This window comes from Chelonia mydas, chromosome 1 (genome assembly GCF_015237465.2).
Source record: "Chelonia mydas isolate rCheMyd1 chromosome 1, rCheMyd1.pri.v2, whole genome shotgun sequence".
Taxonomy (NCBI): domain Eukaryota; kingdom Metazoa; phylum Chordata; order Testudines; family Cheloniidae; genus Chelonia; species Chelonia mydas.
In genome coordinates, this window is record NC_057849.1 from 188,097,032 (window position 1) to 188,118,762 (window position 21,731).

Here is a 21,731-nt window from a genome sequence, read left to right on the forward strand (position 1 = left end):
AAGAAGACTGCATATAATGCCAGTCATTGCCCTGGCCAATTCATTGATATGTTCTATGCTTTTCCATGCCTTGTGTGTGTGTGTAAGGGATTTTGGGTTTGGTTTTTTTAGCTCTTTGAGACATGAATTTTATCCTCCTATGTCTGTACAACATCTACCACATTTTGGATGCTATTATAGGATAATTAATAAAAATAACAAAAATGATAATGTTTACCTTATATGCATTCTTTAGATGATCATAATAGACTTCTTCAATGGCTTGGAAATATATTACTCCTTTTAATTTAGTTTCATGCTTGTCTGCAAATGAGAGAGAAACTGGGCTTTGAAAATTGAAACAAACAATCTACCGTAAGGGTTGAAGGGTTAATTGAATTTGCATGTTCACCACTGTATTAATCAAAGACTGCACGCTAGCACTTTTGTTTGCAAAATACCCCATGGAATTTTCAGCCTGCCTTTTCAGTTGGGTAGCATATTTATAGTAGGTAAAATTGCACACAAAGTTAAATGCAGTGTTCACCTTAATTTTTTTTTATTAGATCATTGTTGCTAAAACATTACAAGAAAACTGGCAAGCTAACAGTGACGTTTCACCCCTCCTCCCCCCCAAAGCTGCCGTGAAGACCAAATCTGGCAGACAATTTGATCCAGAGTTTTACTTCAAAACCACATTGCGTGAGGTCTTTTACTGTTTAAAAAAAAAAAATAGTTTTCCTGTTACGGTAAACTCTCAGAAGCTGCAAACTAAAATTTAACTTGTTACTCAACAATGGTGCAAGCGGGTCTTTGGCATATTTATAATACTACTGGAGCAATGATGGCATTAAGAGACCAAGGAGAAGTTGACTCAGGGATGGCTTTAATTAGGAGACATTAAAGAGAAAAAGATTATGGACTGAATTTTCTGCACACCCTCCAACTGGCCTCCTGTTTGGGATTGATTCCTGTCATTTATGCAGACATGTTCACCATCTAAGTTCCATTACTTGTGCCTGCAGTTTCTACTTGCAAAGAGGGTAGGCTGCTTTCATCTCCCCTGCCCCTCCAAAGTCTGGCCCTATATGCGCATTTCGCATTTCACTTTAGACGTGAGTAACCATTCTTATCGTTTTGGAAGAAATATTCATACCAAAATATTAATCTGATGATGTAATGTTTAGTGCTTAGACAATGCTTAGTCTTTGTACCAAGAAAGTTCTATATAATTTTCAGGTCAAGAACTAACTACTTGTACATTTTAGTCTTTGTGCTACATTATAGGCTTCGGGGTCAATTCTCTTTCTGCTCAATACACCTGCAATCCTAAGGACATTATACCTGTATGTTCAGTTATAGGCCATGTACTCTACATTTATAGCATCAGTACTTATCTTGGAGATTTGCTGTATTGTTAAAGTCACACTGACAGTTTCTAATGCAGGGGCAGGCAAAGTTTTTGGCCTGAGGACCGCATCGGGTTTCTGAAATTGTATGGAGGGCCGGTTGGGGAGGGGGTGCCTCCCCAAACAGCCAGGCATGTCCCGGCCCCTGCCCCCTATCCGACCCCCCCCACTTCTTGCCCCCTGATGGCCTCCCCAGGACTCCTGCCCCATCCAACCCCCCCACCTATTCCCTGACGGCTCCCTGGGGACCCCTGCCCCATCCACCCCCCTTGCTCTCGGTCCCCTGACCACCCCCGACTCCCCGCCCCTAACTGCCCCCCGCCGCCCCATCCAACCCCCCCCCCTTTCTTTCCTGACTGCCCCCCCCCCGGACTCCGGCCCCATCCATGCCCCCGGTCCCTGTCCCGTAACACGCTGCCTGAAGCACTGGTGGCTGGCAGTGCGGCTGCACCAGGACAGGCAGCCGCGCAGCACAGAGCACCCGGTCAGGCTGGGCTCTGCAGCCCCGCTGCCCAGAGCATTGCGCCGCGCAGCAGCGTGGCTGCGGGGGACGGGGGGACAGCCTCCTGGGCCAGGAGCTCAGGGGCCGGGCAGGATGGTCCTGCGAGCCGGATGTGGCCCACGGGCCGTATTTTGCCCACCTCTGTTCTAATGCATACCAACAGCTGCATTTGTACTCAGCTGGTATGAGGTTTTCATTTAATTTTGTTTGTTGGCTTGAGTCCGAGACATTATGAAAAGTTTTCTTTGATAATTGACACTACATTAGAGCAGCTGTGCTGAACTCGAAACTGAAACTGGTAACTATTAAAGTAACTATCTTTTAAAAATCACTACCAGATGGGAGCACTATAGTATTTGTTAAAGGCCTTGCTAATAAACAAACCAGATATGCAGAACAGTAAAAATGAATGTTTCTGTTTAATTTTTCCCACAACTAATATTGCAAACTATGCTGAAATATTATGGACATTTAGTGACTATAAGTACCAATTTTTCAAAAACATAAAATGGGTAATTTGTAATATATTCCTCTACTACCAATATTCAGCTCCATTCTGCCTGCTTCTAATGTAATGTCACGTGAGGAAATGGAACTGTTCAGTTTTTATATCATATATGTGTTCCTTTGCTTGGTAACGGTTATCACCTAGAGTAAGCCACTGCCTGATTTCTTTTACCAATGGAAGTTATATATTAATTATATTTCTGGGTCCATCCCAACTTTCACATTCAAACAACAAGCCACATATATGTATAGTAGTACTGCAGATTTTTTGTATTTGCATCCGTTTGTATATTTCCAGTATTTTTATTTAAAACTAGACTATGTAATAAAGCAATATAAAGCCTGTGATTTTTATCTTAAAAGATGGTAATAATCTAGATGTAGCTGTTTCTGAAATTTATTTATTGGATTTCCTTAGTCTAGAAATGACAGAAGTTTGGTTGGTCTCTGTTTTAACTGCCTTTAGGAGTATGACAAGTAAAAGCAAGAATCTAGTTCGCATTTATCATTAAATTATGATGATGATCTTCATCATCTCCAGACCACAAGGAACATTGTTAAAATATGATGAGATATTACGTTAAAGAAAGTGGGTTACAAAGGCAAATAATTAATCTGATTTTTTTTTAAATAAGTTAACACGAATCAAGTTTTTCTGTGAAGCCTACCAGAAATCAGGCCACCGGTGAGGACTAGGCTATACCAAAGTCAATTGTCACTGATTTTTATTTATTTAATAATTAAATAACACAAAACCATCATGCTGTACAGTACGAACCTGACAATCTTATTGTTGTTACCCTCCTCTGCCCTTTTCCCTCCCTTTGTCTGTTGCACTCATTTCTGTCTCATCTCAGATTGCAAACTCTCCAGAACAGGAGAAAGGAAAGAGAGACTGTGGGTGGGTGGGTGGTATATGTGTGTGTATGTAAATGAAACACCCAGCATAATTGAGCCCTTTTCTGATTGAGGACGTGAAACGCCTCCACAACACCAACAATAGTAAATAAAAATGAATAACAAAGAATATTGTGTAAATGACACAACATAACAATAGGGTCTACGTGACAAATGCTGGGATGGGTGCACATAAGAATGGTACTGCCACAGAAGGACTCAATCCTGGATGAAGAAATACAACCTACCTGCATAATAAGAAAATGTTCTCTTGCTTCTATCAAAAACAAACCACCGTTTTTTCCATGTTTTAATTTTCCCTCCCATTTTAATCAGAAAGCCTCGACAGGTCTTCTCCGTGAGTGAGATGTGGTAACAGGTCTCTATGTTGTGACCAGCTGTTTCGATGTGACCTCGTAGATCGAAGTCTTCCTTTCTGATTGGCAAGTAGCGAGTCAAGGGGCGGGCCTACCACAGAGCAAAAAGATACTCCATAAATCTTTCATCTTTTTTCTTTCTATTTGTGGTAAGCAGATAAAAAGTACAAGTAGCAGCCATGTTCAAATTATGAAGGTAGCAAAGATTAAATTTGTGAGTTGCAGCCTTGGATTTTCTTAAGAGAACAGACAAATTTTTGCAATATGTACCTATGTAAACTGTTGAATACTGGCATAAAAAAAACAACAGATTTTCAGCAGAGAACATAGGTTTCTTAAAATCATCCATTAAGAAACAGAGTTCAAATCACAGAAGAGTTTTTTGGGGGGTTAAAGCACAGACGTGTGTGTCAAAATGTCTGTGGCAGCTTTGGGAAAAGAAGAACTCTGTTTGTGTGAACTTGGACAAGTCACTTAACAGCTCTGTGCCTCAGTTTCTCTATCTATGCAATGGAATGGTATACATCTAACTCGTAAATGTTTTTCAAGTGCTTTGAGACACTTAGTATCACTGCATCCTTCTACATACAGTGGTGGCCTTTTGTATTGTGTATATTTGGCACCCTCTGAAATTGTACATCACTATACTGAACAAGCTTGGGGTAGCTTTGGTTTCTGCAGAACATGCTGCTCCTTCCATTGTTTTTGGTGTTTAAATGTCAGGAAACATTGAAAAGAAAAACCCAGAATCCTAAAATTGGGTCTTTCTGGGTAACCAGAAGAAAAACTCATAATTGAAAATATATATATATATATATATATATACTGCTCATGAAAGATCAGTTATATCATCATGTCAATCCAATGTCTCTGCTTTGGGATCCATTCACCAAATATGAACTATTGTTTCTTTCATATAATGTTGGCAAAATAAATATTCGTCACTCAGTTGGTTTGAAGAGGCTGTGTATAGGAGGGAAAGGGGGAAATAAAATTCTTCTTTTCTGTTCTTTTCAGCAAAATATTTGGAAGAGGACAACTCACAATCCAAAATGTCCCATATATAAAAGTCACCGTGTACTCTCAGAAATGTCCATTATTCAGCAGAGTTGTGATAAAGACTGCACAGTTGGGCCATGAGTGGATTCAGTGACAAACCTTATAGGATTAATACAGTATATTTACAATGCCAATATAAATGGGAAGAGATACCTAAATATTTATTGATTTAGATTTAAATAACTAAAAAGACACCTATCCTAGGCCCTTAACAGACCACTGACAAAATCTTAGAAATATTAAAATAATCAATTCAACAGGCACTCAAGCAACCAGCTACCTACAGAAACTCCTTCCCTTAAACACTGTGAAAAGCTTGCTATATAGCTGTTTCAGTGTGTAGATGGTAGATAGTCAACACACCTGTGCTCTTTGTCTCTCACGTATCTTGACTTCCTTTTCAATTAATTTTTGCCGCTGGCTAGTTTCTTCTTGTAATCTTTTTTCTAGTTGCTCTCTGCGACGCTTTTCTTCTTCCAGGGCTCGTTTTTTGGCTTCCATTTCCCGTTCCTATATACCACAGTGCACACGGAGTTTCAGATATAGGCTATGTAAAACTATACCTGATAAACTTAAAAGTAACCTGATCCCACCCAGAGCTCCTACAAGCCCCTTTATAACTCTCAGGGAGCCAAGAACATATGCAAAGTGGATTGGGAACAGGAATCAGAATCACATTTGAACAAGGTTGTCACAAGCACGGTTTTTCTAAACCTGGATAGTTTGGGGGGGGTTGTCTGGGAATCATATCACATCAGAAAACCTAGAATGCTGCAAATAGTAAAGTATCGTTGGTTCATTATATAGAGTATGATCTAAGGCAACAGTGAAGTTTATGAGAGGGACCACTGTCTGTTATCTGGAGCAATGGAGAAGAGAAAGCATGGTCGTCTACCACACCAGTAGGCTACAAAACAGTTCTCACAATAAAATAAATAAATAAAATCCATGTGCACATTATGTCATGTTAAGTGCACTAACACTATGGTAACAGGATTGGTGTTTAAACACCGCTAGCAGGTTCCAATCCCGGAATGATCAGAGCCATATTAAATAGAAAGCTAGAAGACAATATATTTTTATACAAAAGTACTGAGTCACATTAAAGCTGCATCTACATAATATAATCTCACCATTCCCCCCTACAAATTGGGGTGTAAACAGTTGTCCACCAGCTTGAACAGGGTCTAATTGAGGTCAGTATAGCCAATCCTAGCTTTATCAGGGATTGACCCTCTGTGTCATCTAGTCTTTTAATTTGACTGATTCTGAAGGAAACTCATTGTTAAACCATTAATATTTTCTTGTAAGAGGGTCAAAATATATTCCTGAATGCAGAACAACCTAGCCACTGTAATATGAAATGAAATACTACTTCTTATCAAACATTTTGCTGACTGGGATTTAAGTGTATTTGTTAACGTTAAGAGACTGAAATAGGGCTGTAAATCTTTTGTGCCCAATTTAAATGTAAGCAAATATAACTAACATTCACGAATGTCAGTTCTAAAGTGCAGTATTATTTTGTTTCATAGCTAAAGCCTGTTCTTCACTCATGAGTCACTTTAAAATTTGAAAATAGGGCTGATTTTATTTTAAACCATCTAAAATCATTACCTGAAGTCCAGCAATAGGGACTGGTATACATATACTAGTAGACTAGTGCCGTGCCATTTGAGAGACTTTGGTTCAGTTACAGGGGCTGGTCTCTTGCCTCCTAGGCTAGTAGACTTTAAGCAGCCCCATAAAGATGGGGGTTGTAAGCAAGTACTACTCATCAGCCATCCCTTTAGCAGATGAAGGAGCAACGTTGATTAGCTCTTAAAGGATTTCTGTCCACCTCAGCCACAGAAATGGTAGCTGATGCACAGAGTATCAGGAATGGCAGGATTCCAGTGGGACAAAGTTGGGGAAAGTGGAAAACGAATACTTCAGTGCTGTATTAGGCAACTGCAATTTAGGAATGGCCAAATGAAATGTGTATTATCTGAACAAAGTATCTATTAACCTCTGTCAAACAAATCTTTAGATTACCCTGAATTCAAGCAGTCGTGTCTTTTCAGCATGAGCTTGTTTCAGAAGTCTTTCCATCTCTTCTATTCTTGCAACATTTGAAGTGCTGGCACTGTATACATTAAAAAAAATATAGTTGAAGACTGAAGCCATATTTTACAAACTAACTCTGGAAATTTTTATCAACTCTATTATAAAATTACAAGTCCAATTTAGGGCCAAATACAAATAGTATATTAAGTATAGTATACTCTCAATAAATATAGTCTCTCATCCAGAATTGTCCAAAAATGTAGATCTGAGAGTCATTAGAGTTTGTGGGTTCACTGTGGTTTGCCATCCCTATAACATGTGGGTCGAAAGAGGCCACATAGCCCAAAACATAGCACTCATTTACTTCTCCCCTGCATTGACACCAGTAACCATCTAATTGTAAAATTGAAGTCCCTCTGGCCATGAACTGAGTGTCTTCTTTCAGAGTAGCAGCCATGTTAGTCTGTATCCGCAAAAAGAAAAGGAGTACTTGTGGCACCTTAGAGACTAACAAATTTATTTGAGCAAAAGCTTTTGTGAGCTACAGCTCACTTCATCGGATGCATACAGTGGGGAGATTTTATATACACAGATAACATGAAACAATGGGTGTTACCATTCAGACTGTAACAAGAGTGATCAGGAAAGGTGAGCTATTCCAGCAGGAGAGCCCGGGGGGGGGGGGGGGGGGGGGAGGGGGGGGGGCTGGGAACCTTTTGTAGTGATAATCAAGATGGGCCATTTCCAGCAGTTGACAAGAATGTGTGAGGAAGGGGGGGGGGGGGGAGAATAACCACCCTATACCAGAAACATACTGACCGCTATACTTACCTACATGCCTCCAGCTTTCATCCAGACCACACCACACGATCCATTGTCTACAGCCAAGCTCTACGATACAACTGCATTCGCTCCAACCCCTCAGACAGAGACAAACATCTACAAGATCTCTATCAAGTGTTCTTACAACTACAATACCCACCTGCTGAAGTGAAGAAACAGATTGACAGAGCCAGAAGAGTACCCAGAAGTTACCTACTACAGGACAGGCCTAACAAAGAAAATAACAGAACGCCACTAGCCATCACCTTCAGCCCCCAACTAAAACCTCTCCAGCACACCATCAAGGATCTACAACCTATCCTGAAGGACGACCCATCACTCTCACAGATCTTGGGAGACAGGCCAGTCCTTGCTTACAGACAGCCCCCCAACCTGAAGCAAATACTCACCAGCAACCATACACCACACAACAAAAACACTAACCCAGGAACCTATCCTTGCAACAAAGACCATTGGCAACTGTGTCCACATATCTATTCAGGGGACACTAATCACATCAGCCACACTATCAGAGGCTCGTTCACCGGCACATCCATCAGTGTGATATATGCCATCATGTGCCAGCAATGCCCCTCTGCCATGTACATTGGCCAAACTGGACAGTCTCTATGTAAAAGAACAAATGGACACAAATCAGACGTCAATTATAATAACATTCAAAAACCAGTCGGAGAATACTTCAATCTCTTTGGTCACTCGGTTGCAGACCTAGAAGTGGCAATTCTTCAACAAAAAACTTCAAAAACAGACTCCAACGAGAGACTGCTGAATTGGAATTAATTTGCAAACTGGATAAAATTAACTTAGGCTTGAATAAAGACTGGGAGTGGATGTGTCATTACACAAAGTAAAACTATTTCCCCTTGTTTATTTCCCCCCCACCCCCCGCCCGTTCCTCACATGTTCTTGTCAACTGCTGGAAGTGGCCCACCTTGATTATCACTACAAAGGGTCCCCCCTACCCCCCGCTCTCCTGCTGGTAATAGCTCACCTTTCCTGATCACTCTTGTTACAGTGTGTATGGTAACACCCATTGTTTCATGTTCTCTGTGTATATAAAATCTCCCCACTGAATGCATCCGATGAAGTGAGCTGTAGCTCACGAAAGCTTATGCTCAAATAAATTTGTTTGTCTCTAAGGTGCCACAAGTACTCCTTTTCTTTTTGAGTGTCTTCTGTATCACTGAACTTGTGATCAGAAATTACCAAATTAAATTAAATCAGAAATTACCTTGTGAACTGTAACCTCTGAACTGTATCACTGAACTTGGTATCAGAAATTACCAAATTAAAATAAAGAGCAGGTAGTAGGGAGTATCAGTAAAAAAACACTGAATGACAGGACACACAATCATATATTCTGAAAGACTTACATCTCAGTACTGAAGAAAGGAGAAAAAGGCTGAAGGCCCTTGTAGTGGGGTGGTCACCTGTTCCCGGCCCAAAGGGGGTTAACAAGCCAGCCCTTGGAGAGGGCCGGGGCTGGGAGCCTTCGGCTGGGCTCATTGGGAGGCAGCCTCAGCTATGGCCACGCCCCAAACAGACTCAGCTGACCCCAAAAAGGGGCTGCTGGGCTGAAGCTCAAGAGACACTCTCTGGCTTCTGAGAGGGAGGGACCCGGATGTAGGGACCTAAGCAGAGTACCTAGATTGGAGCTGGGCTGGGGAAGGGCCTGAGGAGCTGGGGAGCTCCAGCCAGGAAAGCCCCAGGCTACAGCCTAGTATTAGGCCCAACAGGCACTGGGGTTGCAGGGGACAGCCCAAGGTTAGACAGAGGCAGCAGGTCCAAACCCAAACTTGCCTGTGATGAGTGGCTTATACTGCAGTCTGCCCCAGGGCATGAGGGCTAGCTGGTGACTGGCAGTAGCCTACGACTGAGGTGAGGTAGGGATAGGGGGTGGGGGTTCCCTGGGGAGGGGAGACCCTGCAAGTGAGGGCTTACTGCCAGGGGCAGCACCCTGGCGTACAAGGGGCACCGGGACCGGCGTTAGCGGGACACCGGCCTGCAGAGGGTGCTCCAAGGCTGGAAGTAGAGCCAATTCCTAGGACACCAGCAGGAGGTGCCACAGGGGTGAGTCCCACACACGTACAGCCCTATTGTAATCATTGAGTCCTAGCAGTTCTAGTTTAATTGTATGCCTAACTGGTGGAAAGTGGATAAAGATTCATGAATTTCCACAATGCCCAGTTATATAAAATGATTTAAGAAAGAATGTAAAGAAGAGACATAAAGGCTGAATTAATTTTAGCAGAGAGAGTCTACTGATAACACAGTCGTGGGGTGGTAAGAGGAGGAGTAGGGTATTCAAAATGAATACACCAAAAATGGTGCTTTGTAAATTAGGCCTACATGGTGAACAAAATAGTAAGAGGATGACTATTGCACCCATCACCCCTTTTGGGGACCCCTAAAAAGACAATTTAGGGAAGAAAAATAGCTTCTACTATCACTGCAGGTGCAGCAGAAAGATTTCTTATTGTGACAGCTAGACCTTGGCAAATAGTGGGGACACCTGACCGCTGCACCAACAACAAAATGGTGCTAGGCTTTGGTGCAATAGAACATAACTATCCTTCTTGCCCTGTAAAGGTTTCCTTGCTCAGTCTCTGCAGTAGACAAATGCTTGGACTACACTTTAAACTCACTGTGGGAGTGCACTGTTGCACATCGGACTGAGTAACCATGATCATAGCAGCTCCCTGTTCTACAATGATTCCCTATCCAAGGCAATTAACTTTGTTTGTCCCTGCTGATTTTGAAGACCCTTAAAAATGTAAGCCCTATTAGAGATCTTTTTAGAACTTATTTTAAAGCCCAACCCAGACCTGAATCTGAGCCAAGCACAGCCAACCTGAACATGACCCGAGAGTGTCGGGTTGTTTTCAGAACTGACCTCTCCCAAACCTGACACTTCACCCCAAATATTGGGGCTTGGCCTTATGGGGGCTGCCCCATGCCTGGGATCCTTCTCCAGCCACCTTAGGCCCTTGAGGTTGGTGCATCATCAGCTGCTGTCTTGCTGTGTTGTGCATGCTGCCGAGTGAGAGGCACTGCAACTCATCAGCACATTCACTCTGTAGCATATACAGAGTGCAGCGAGATGGTGGCGGTCAGCAGGAGTGGAGCATGCAGCTACCCCGGGGCAAGAGGAGGTAATCAGAGATGACCCAATCCTCCTGAATTCAGATCTGGTTATGTTCAGGTCCAACCCGACCCAATCCCAACACGTGTAGTTGGGTCCTGTCGGGTTCAGATAGGGTTGTAAAGCTCAAGGCTCTACACTCTGATACTTCAACCAGGAAAACTGAAGTTACTAATGGTTCGTGGTACCTCTTATTTTTATAGGCTAATGAACGACCTTTCAAAATTTATACTTCAGTTGTATTTTGAGAACTGTGGGACTTCAGGTATTCCATCAATTAACCTCTCTCCTTATCCCTAAACTAGCTCTTTTGTATATTTTATGTTGTATGTGACTTAGTAAACAGCAATGTTGAATTTTCCCCTAGCACTGGGACATGGCTGGCAATCATTTTAAAATATTCCATTAGACCACTGTAATTCAATATGCCTAATGGTCCTGGAATCTGTCAAAGAAGAGGAAGACATCTGTCAGCTATGCGCGATCAACAAAAATAAACAAATACCCACCAAAACTAACTTTATCTAGTGAGAAATCATGTGATCCATAAAAGTACTGCATGCATTTGTGTGAGAGTGTTTGTGTGTAAATAACATATTTAGAAATTAGGCTGAGATTTCCAAAAGAACCTGAAGGAATTAGATACTCAAATCCCAGTGAAATTCAACAGGAGTTAGCCACCTAACTCTTTTAGGCATCTTTGAAAATCCCAGCTTTAAGCTTCTATTTGCAAGCTTGTCTGTGGGTAGCCTAGGTGCACGATGCCTGTGTTAATGAGAATCACAGTGCAATAAGTCAATAATAGCAAAAAGCCAGACTCAGATACCATTACCAAGCTGAATTGTACTGTACAAACCGCATCACTGAGGCGCTGCTCAGCCTGAGTAAGGATATCAGAATCTGGCCAGCAGCCATTGCTTCCCTACATCAATATACATTAGACAGAAAAGTTTAAAATTATATTTGCAACTTAGTGCAACAACACGTAATGAAAACTCTGTCACAGGATCAACATTTCCTGCTTTGAAAACACAAACTTCTGTTAGGCCTCTACATCTATCTTCTATATTACAGTTGGCTGCTCTAAACAAAACAAGAGGACTGCAGCAAATATTGATCCTGAATATCTATTTCCAACAATTAACCAACTTCTTCATTACATTTAAGTTGGTAATACAATACAGATATAAGGAGACTATTCCTCAAATTGCTCCATAACATTAGTAAAAACTCCCAGAGCACTGCCACAATAAAAGAGGAGCGCAATGGGCGGATACTCAAGGAAACAGATGCTAGACAAAACACAATATGGCAGCCAAAAAACTTTCCTCATGTTCAGAAGAAGTTCTAATTCTGTGACAATGGTCTATTTCATTGACAGGATTGCTTTCCCAAACTACCCAAACAGGGATTTGGCAGAAATCAAAGTGCCATCACCACAATGGGATAGTCAGAGAAGAAAGGGTTGTCAACATGCTGTTTTCAGACCCCAGCTGCTGTGCAACTTTGTTTTTAAATAAATACAAGATATTGCTTTTATCTTTAGTGGTTAAATTGATAAGATCCTAAAATAAGAGAAGCATAGCCTAGAGATTAGGGCCCATGTTTAGGAACCAAGAACTCTTTTTTAAATTCTGATTTGGAGAGGGGAGACTAGATTGCTAGATTATTGGCAAGAGATCCAAAAAGTTCAGCAATCCAAGCCCCTAATGAGGTAACATCTTAGATACAGACAGAGAGTAAACTTAGTTGCTGGATTATGGACTTGACAATGAATATCCTACGTAAGAAGTCTACAGCAATCAGAGAGGCAGTCTTATGCCAAATCCACTAAAACATGCAGAAAGTCAACTCCTCCATAGATTTAATCCCAGCTGTGACACTGATTCTCTGTGTGACCTTCAACAAGTTACTTAACCTCTCCATACTTTAATTTCCCATCTGCAAAACTCAGGGATGAGATGAGAATTAGTTACATTGATTTGAAAATGAAAAACAGTATCCAAATGCTAAATAGTATTTCTGTCCAATTCTTGCAGATTTTCTTATCCAGTTAGTAAAAGCTGCTATCTTATTTTTCTCACCTTAAAGAGAAGTAATACATTTCAATTGCCCTAGGTATATACAGCTTCAATGATTATAACTTGTTCTAACAGTTTCCATTAAGAAAAAAATATGAGAAGTTAACATTTACCTGGAAATATTATCAGGGGAGCACGCAGATATGCTGGTCTCCATACTGTCAGAACTGTCTAAGCTTAATGTATCAAATGCATAGTCCTTGTAGCTATGATCGGGGTAATGGAAACTATTCAGATACACATTAGATTCAGATGCAGTTCTGCTGTAGAATTCAGGAGATTTCTGCCTTTGTTCTTCACATACATGTTGATGATTATACCCTACAGAGTGCAATCAAAGAAAAGAAAAGTAAGCTTACCTAATTTTTACACTTAAAATTCTCTGAACTAAAAATTAAATGTTTAGAAATAGCTGCAGAAGCATTTTGAACACCATCTTAATCTAAAATTGCACTGTGACCAAAGTAGTAATATTCTACAGAATTTAGTAGAATAATCATAAACATACAGAAGATTTAAGAAAATTGGATTTGCTTGTGACTGACACAAAGGAATTCACTTTCATCACTTGTGAGATTAGTTTACTGGCTAAACTTCATCAACTTTCAAATAATTTTTTTTAATATTTATTTTTTGTATGTGAATTACGGAAACAAAGATGCAAAAGCTACGCCAAAACCCTAAAACTAAGGTGTGACAGATTTTGCAAACCCATAAAATATCTTTGGGGTCTATTGTATTAAATTTATGAATGATTATATATGACTGTGTACTGCTCCATGGAGGAGGGTTATCATAGCTCCTCCAAGAACTAAAAATAGTGGTGAATGATAAGACGGGTTGCTGAGACTGTAAACCGCTCCAGAGACGTACCATCCTCTGGGGTAGTTTGCATATACTGATTCAAACTGGGTTTTCCAGAGACTCAAACAAAGAAAGGGCTTGTGGCATAAAAAGTAGAGTTTAAACAAATTTGTGTCTTTCTTTTGACTCAGCAAATAGGCAGGAGGGGACAGAGGGCACCTCCAACCCTTGCTGAAGGGATTGAAAGACTTTGACCTACCAGGGCCCCGGAGGATTGATGGGCAATTTCTGGTACATTCAATAAGCAGGTAGATCTGTTTATTGTTTTTATTATGGTGTCTCTGTAATGCTTTTATTGTTACGAGAATAAATGTGCTTGCGTAGAAAGAGCTGTGCGGTAACTTGTAACTGCTGGCAATACACAGTTTGTAGTCCTCGGAGAGAAAGCAACACACAGATGCTGGCCATTAGGCAGACAGGCTTGCTGGGGTATCACCTTGTATGATGGGCTGTGAAGCCTTATAACTGCCAGTCAGAAGGGAGTGAGACATAGCTCCCCACGCAGACACTAGTGACAGATAGAGGCCTGAGAACTGACTTGACATTCCTGGAGTGAACCACGGGCTGGGATGGGATGGGAGGGGGGACTTTAGGGTTGCCAGTTTTGGTTGGATGTATTCCTGGAGGTTCATCACATGACATAATGCTTAATTAAAGATTAATCTTTGTCCTGGACAAAGTCTCCAGGCATTAATTGTGGAGGGTTGGCAACCCTGGGGCTATAAGAACAGTTACCCTGAAACTGTGACAAAGGGTAGCTAAAGTTAGGCATCTAAATCACCACCTAATTAAAATGCCCTGATTTTCAGGAGTGCCAAGTACCTGCAGCTCCCACTAAAGTCAAATTTTGTATTGGACTTAATGGCAACTGAAGATCAGGCCTTTAGTTTATATGCTGAAAATAAAGAGCATATACTTTAAGTAATCCTGATTCACATTATTAAGGTATCTCCCTAAAACTTACTAGTACTACTTGAGATTCCCCTTACAAGACTGAAACAGACTTTTGTAGCCCAATAGCCTCATGAAATACTTCCTTCTGTGTGCATGGTTTTTTTTTTTGTTTTAAATACCACTATAAAATCACAAGTAGTTCCTGCTTCCTGTGAGCATCCATCCAGCGTGTACAGATGGTAAGCGTGCAAATAGAAACCTTAGTTCTTGCCCCGTGTAAACACACCATTTGTAATGCTTATTTTTTAAAACAAAAAGTCAGGTTAAATGATCATGATTGTGGAAACCACCTGGGTGGATTGGAATTATTCAGTTAAAGCATTTGCCTTCTTGGAAACAGACATTTAATCTGTTTTAACCAAATAATTTTGAAAACTTTTGTAAATAAAGCTGCAGCATTTATACAGAGTGCAAGGGATCATGTGATCTAGGAGCTTGTCTACATTATACGGCAATGCACACTACAGGGGTGTGAATTCTAAAGTGCAGCAATGTGTTGCACACTAACTGGCCCGTGTAGACCCAGCTGGCATGAACTAAAAATACCCTACTACACATTAAGATAATACTTCATTACTACATTTAACACATGCTAGGGAACTTTAATGCATGCCAGGAAGATCTTCACGGAGCAGTTAAGTGCGCAGCATGTTGGTGCCCTTTAGAATTCATACCCCTCTAATGCACATAGCCGCACCATATATATAAGCCTTTGATTTATAAGCAGGAAGTGTAAAGGAGCCTGCCAGTTTGGTGCATAAAGATATTCTATAAAATCCCTTTTAATGCTTGTACAGTATTAAGGTATTATATTTGTCCACATTGGGTCAGAGATCACATTCTGTTTGAAACAACCGAAGAACTGCTTGCACTTTGATTCTTAAATACCTCAGACTACATTGTGCATAAACCTGTGATAAAATATGAGCATGAGTTAGACCAGGAGATGAACAGCACCAATTGGAATATATTAAAATCTCTCCTGAATCGAGAAACAATCTACTGATTCATAATTAATCCAGATAATTTTTCCGGGGATTTTGTCACATCATATTTTATACTTTTTTTTTATTCGTCACCATTATTAATGACTTGAGAAATATGAATTGGGAATATTTTCCACAGTAATTTTTAGTAACATGCCTTCTTCCTCTGGTATTGTACCTACACATGAGTTGGTTTGGTTCTGGGATAGTTTCTCTGGCATGACAGTAAGCAGAATTCCATTTTAGAGAGCAAACTACTGTCACTGGAGCTTCATCAAAAAAGAGCTACAGTATTCTTGAAAATGTATCTGAATAGTGCATAGCTAACACTGAATCATAAATGGCATTACTTTATTAAGGAAAGCATGAACTCCACACATCTCCAAGACAACATACATTATTTCTCCATTTCAGTCAGTTACTGAATGTTTTCCTATATACAATTAAAGCTGATTTCCAAGATGCCAATAGCATTATACTTGTCATTCAAGAAGAGATTAGATTTCAACGGAAGTTCAGCTGAACTAGTTAGTAGAGGAGAACAAAGTGACACATACACACACACTTCAGCTTTGATGGATAATAATAAACACCATGTAACAGTTTCTATAACAGATGTTACTGATTTGTATGTGTAGTTTGTTTTTAATAATAATTATGACAAGTGATGATATTTCCAACATTTGATAAAATTACCTTTAATACTTGTACCTTTGGAATGATTAATTGCTCCTTTAAAAGAGTTTTCAGTTATTCATTATGAAAAGAGAAGGAAACAGAAATTACTGAAAGGAGAAATATTATTCTAGTGGGTATATTTTTGAGTCCTAGTTTACTAATATAGATTGTTAAAAAAAACCCTTAATTTTACTTTTAAAATTAAACATTTCCCATATTTCACTGGAAAAAATTAACCCTATTTTTTTTATATCCTGAATATAGTGAATCCTTTGAATCTTGTTGATCGTGAAAAGAGAGGGTTTTAAACTGTTCTTGTGAGAATGCTTTCTGTCACCGATGGTTATCTTCTACCCTCTTCACATGCAGAAAGAATGTAAGATTCATGACAGGTATGAAAACTCACAAAATTGTTTTAAAAATGCCATGCAGAAAAAAGGATAATTTACAACTTTGAATACACATTGAAATAAACAGAGTATCATTTCCCGTGAAGAAAAATTGCATTATTATAATAATTAAAAAATATTGCTCCTTCAATTGAATTTATGCCAATATAACTCAATGGCAAACTGTATCTCTTTCTAAGTACAGTATGTGTTCATCTGCAGAAAATATAATACCATGTTCTCCTTTTCTCTTTGTGCCTTAGACAGGCAGTTTACTTTATCCCAGTACTAACATAGCTCAGCATCAGCTTTCCAATGGCACCAAAATACAACCTACCTACGTCCATTACAGCCCTTCACTGCTTATCCAGAATCTTTTTGTGAACAGATTTACTCAAGGTATATCTCCCTCTCCACCCCCAATACTGAAGTCAGGATGATAACCAAAGAAACTAAAATAGTCTCTGACAAGGGAGTAATAAGGACATCAAGCTTATTATTTAATAACAAAATAAAATAAAAATCTGAAGATAGAGTCATGAAGGTGACATCCAGGATCGAAAATCAAGAGAGAAATATATACTACACAGAAAGCATCCATTGCTTACAGACATTTTGGCAATTAAGTTGCTCAACCATAGAGGCTGCTACTAAAAGTAGTAAGTTCCCAGTAAGATGTCACTACAATATTCTGCCCCTTTCCCATCCCTTCCTTGGGGTTTGCAAAAAAGCCTGTAAAAAGCAAACTGTGATATAATAACAAAAGAACAAAATTAAGGTGTTTTTTTTTTAAAGTAATAAGAACAAAACAAAATAATTTTAGTAACTGCGTAGTTAAGTCAAAGAATGCATATGCAACAACAAAACTAGCTCATTAAACACACCAAGACCAACAGTTGTTAAAAATCCACAAATCTAGTAACTCTGAATAATTGTGAAGTCACAGCTATTACTCAAGTTGCTTTCAAAAGAGACACTGTCAAGTATTTTTAAAAACTGATCTTTTAAAAAACTGTTTCCTTTATCTTTTTAGAAAGTTAAAAATAACATCTCTTTTCCTGTTTTTTGTTTGTATGTATGCAACACCTCAGTCATTTTTGTATGGAGCATATACCAAAATAGCACTGTTGGCTTTACTTTCCAGTCATCAGACATAAAACAGCCCAGCTGTGTGAACCTAGTTCTGTTTTTTTGTGCTCCACTTGTTTGGTTCTCAGGCACAGAGCAAAAACATTAGGCTAATGCACAGGCAGCGTCTCTGCAGGTATGAGAACTTTTTAGCTACCCGTGATAGTCAAGCGTTTATTTTGAAAAGCTATTTTTTTTTAAAAAAGTGGGACTCTGTAGAAGGCTCTACACTGCTTTTCAACAACTTTACAATTTACACAGATTTTGGTCCTGATTTACTTGACAGTGTCACTTTGATCAGTCACTTCAGCAAAACACCTCAGGGATCACACAGACAGATAAAAGGGTGTTCTCATACCTTTTTTGGCTTTTCCTGAGTTTGAGAAGAAGAAGAAGAATTAAAAAAAAAATCATATTGTATCCATTTAAGAGGTTTTTGGTTTTTTTTAAACAGTGCCCATTATTCTAAATTAGAATAAGTCATGTCCCAAGATCTTGCTCTTACAAGAGTGCTTAAACTGTGTATCAATTGTACATACCACACAATAGAAATTAGGGATGAAAAAGACCACCTTCATTACTTGGCAGCTGGTGATGAGTGCTCTCTACACAGCATGTTTTCCAGTGCTTTCCTTTCTTGTTTTTTTAACTCATGAGCAGTGCAGTTTCTACTACTTTCTTTGGGAGACCACTCCATAAATTGCTTAGATTTAATTACGTGGACAAGTCTCATATTCCTACTTTAATGGCTTTTTAGCCACACTACCCAGTATATACAGGCTAAACCGTACAAGTGCATGGAAGTCCCACTGAAGTTGCAAAGGCCCAAGGGTTCACCTTAGCCTTAGCTCCCAATTTTTCCTCAGAACAATCACTTTCTCCTTCTCTTTAGGTGGCTGAAGTTTAAAATCACCTTTACTTGTAGACATCTTAGTTTAAACAGGATATCTTATTTATCTATTGGTAGCTCTTAAATCAATTCTATGTATGTCAGAGTTGTACTTCCAACACAATCCTTGAGAAATCTATCAAGAATGACAGCTAAGAAACAGTTTTTCAGTTAATAGTTTATGCCAAAGATATTTAAAATATGACAAACTGCTCTTAACTCAGAGAATAATTAGCTAAAATAGTATTTGGAAGTCCACAGGGGTGGACTGTGATAGGGCAGGAGTGGAATGCAGCGGGTGCAGACTGGAACCAGAAGGTTGATAAGTGTGTTGGCAGTGTCTGCGGGGGATGCATGGGAAAGAGTTTTGCGACAGTGGCTTCAGGGGACGACGGGCGCGGAGTTGCTCGGTTTGCAGTCCTGGTAGCGCCTGGAGCATGTCCGTTTGGCACTCCATAATGTTTAAGAGCTGCTCTGTGGCTTCTTTCTGGCGCGCCGCGTTCTCCTTTCGGTACCTCTTTTTGCTGTCCTGCCACTCCTTCAATTCATGTTTTTCAACCACCGAGTGCATCATGACATCACACAAAAAGTCCTCTTTAGTTCTTCATGGCTGCTTTCTAATTCTGCGCAGCTGTTCAGCCACTGATAATGAAGAGGGAGGCTGGGCTCCCAAGGTCATGTCTGTGAAGCCAAAATGCAACATTTTACAGAAGCACTATTGTTTGCAACACTCAGACCACTGATTTAAAACTCAGCCACTATTCACATACCTGTCCCTAACTGGCTGACCCCAGGCAAGCACACATGAGCCACAAAACCCCCCAAATGGTGAGTAACTGCAGGGGCTGGGGAAATCAGTGTTCCAGGACTGTACTGTACATTGGGCACATGGCTCTTGGGGAGAGCCAGCCTTGTGTGTGTGTGGGGGGGGGGGAGGTGCTTATAATCATTACTGTCCCCACATTTTCCACAGGCTGTGTTCATTACGAAAGATATTTCACTGCTGAGGGTGAGCAGGGAATCAAGGTAGGGTCTTCTTCAAGACTGCGGCTTCCGCCCTGGCCCTTATGCGGCTCGCCTGTGTGTTTCAATGGTGTCCCCCTAGTGACAGCAGAATGGCACGGGAAAGTTACCCTTAATGGGGCAAGAAACAAAGCAGCTCTGCCGAAGAACCTGAGGCAGAGCATTGCCCAGTATCTCCAAGAAAGTTTCCTGGAGATCTCGGAGGGAGATTCCCATGAAGTGCGGGAGTCAATCAACAGCCTGTTCCACCGCTCAGACTAGACATGTGGTGGGAGACAAGACTGCTTTCTGCAACCCTCCTACCCTCAACAACTCACTTCAGCGATTCCCAGATCAGATCCACTTACCAGGGGCGTCCTCTCCTGTTTGCGCTTTGCCAACATCCGACTGCTGTGACTGGCTAGGCTTCTCTGGGGTAGAAAAGAGCTCCTGACTGCATGCATCTCTGATCTCCGAATCATCCTCTGCCTCTGGGTCCCCCTCCCACTCCACATCCTCATCCATATTTCCTCCTCCGGGCTCGGTCCACTCTCGACTGGCACGTGAGACACGGAATTATCCACAGTGGCCTTCGCAGTGGAGGTGGGGTCGCCACTGAGAATCGGGTCCAGCCCTTTGTAGAACTGGCAGCTCATGGGCGCAGCACCGGAGCAGCGGTTTGCCTCCTGCACCCTGTGGTAGGCGTTCCACAACTCCTTCACTTAGACCCCATACTGCAGTGTGTCCCAGTCATGGCCCCCTTCTGTCATGCATCATGAAATCTGTCCACAGGTATCATAATTCCTATGGTTGGAGTGCAGCTGGGACTGGACAGCCTCCTCTCCCCAAATGCTGATGGGGTCCAGCAGCTCGGCATTGCTCCAAGTGGGGGCTCACCTGGTGCATGGAGCAGGCATGGTCACCTGGAAAGATGCACTAAGACCACTGCACGCGTCACCGAGCAAACAGGAAAGGGACCTTCAAAATTCCCAAGGAATTTAAGGGCTGGGGATGACGATTGGTCACCTGAGGGCAGGGTGGTAGAGTTCAAACCGATGACCAGAGAGGCGAGAACAGGCATTGTGGGACACCTCCTGGAGGCCAATCACAGCACTGTAATCGACCAGGGTGTCTACACTGGCACTGTGGCATTGTGCCCCAGCGCAGAAGGCTCTACACCTCTCGTTGGGGTGGGTTTTTTTAGAGTGCTGCAACTGCACAGTTTCTGCGCACTAAGTGGCGTGGCAGTGTGTGCACCTCGGGAGTTACAGCGCAGGAAGCTGCTTTACTGCGCAGAAACTTGCCAGTGTAGACAAGGCCTTAGTTATTTCCTTGTGAGGTCTAGTTTTCTAAATCAGGTTACTTGTCACTCACACTTTTGGTAGTCTTTGCAAGTAAGTCTATTTAGTATGAATAGATCTGAAAATACTTCCAAATGAAAATCATCGTCCTCTGGTCTTAAATTTATTTGCAGATGAGGCATCAACTGCCCCAGAATCAAGATATGCAAAGTTGCAGTTCCCACATTAAATTTAAGTCAGTCCCCTTGCCTATCTGTTGTGTTTTCTATTCCTGCATAAAGCCAAATAGCTTAATGAATATGCACAACATGGTCAAATTAAAGTGAATTTGAAAATGCTCCATTTCCTGACTTTGGTGAAATTAAAATATTCATCTTTAAATTTATATTTTACTTTTTTGGGATTTTCAAATTTACATTTTTTGGGTAAGTGAAGTAGAAATTAGAGAGAAATAATTTTAGGACTATTTAATTTAATACTTCTTTAGAAAAACATTTCTGAATTAGCTTAGCTGTCAATTCCTCCAGAGACAGCTGAATAACTTTCTACAGAATTATATATATGCACACACAGATATCTCTGGCCTAAGAATTTCAGCCCCAAGACAGCTTGTAAGCCACTGGAAACACCATTAACACCTGAGCAGCACTTCAACTCTATTTAATATTGCAGTTTATGTGACACAGTACTATATTTAT

The 21,731-nt window shown here is 40.8% G+C and overlaps 1 protein-coding gene across 16 annotated transcripts in view; it reads right to left on the reverse strand.

The window, feature by feature from the left end:
- Window positions 1-21,731, reverse strand: part of PHLDB2 (pleckstrin homology like domain family B member 2) — a 113,235-nt gene that overhangs the window by 3,016 nt on the left and 88,488 nt on the right. For 8 of the 16 annotated variants that reach the window (XM_043538488.1, XM_043538495.1, XM_043538486.1 and 5 more), the window contains 6 exons: window positions 16,343-16,378; window positions 12,956-13,163; window positions 6,765-6,855; window positions 5,094-5,240; window positions 3,543-3,762; window positions 218-303 (listed from right to left, as the gene is read on the reverse strand). In XM_043538488.1, coding sequence (XP_043394423.1) covers window positions 218-303; window positions 3,543-3,762; window positions 5,094-5,240; window positions 6,765-6,855; window positions 12,956-13,163; window positions 16,343-16,378 — 788 coding nt within the window. The remainder of the gene's footprint in view (window positions 1-217; window positions 304-3,542; window positions 3,763-5,093; window positions 5,241-6,764; window positions 6,856-12,955; window positions 13,164-16,342; window positions 16,379-21,731) is intronic. The other 8 variants (XM_043538490.1, XM_043538498.1, XM_043538497.1 and 5 more) reach the window with 1 other exon arrangement.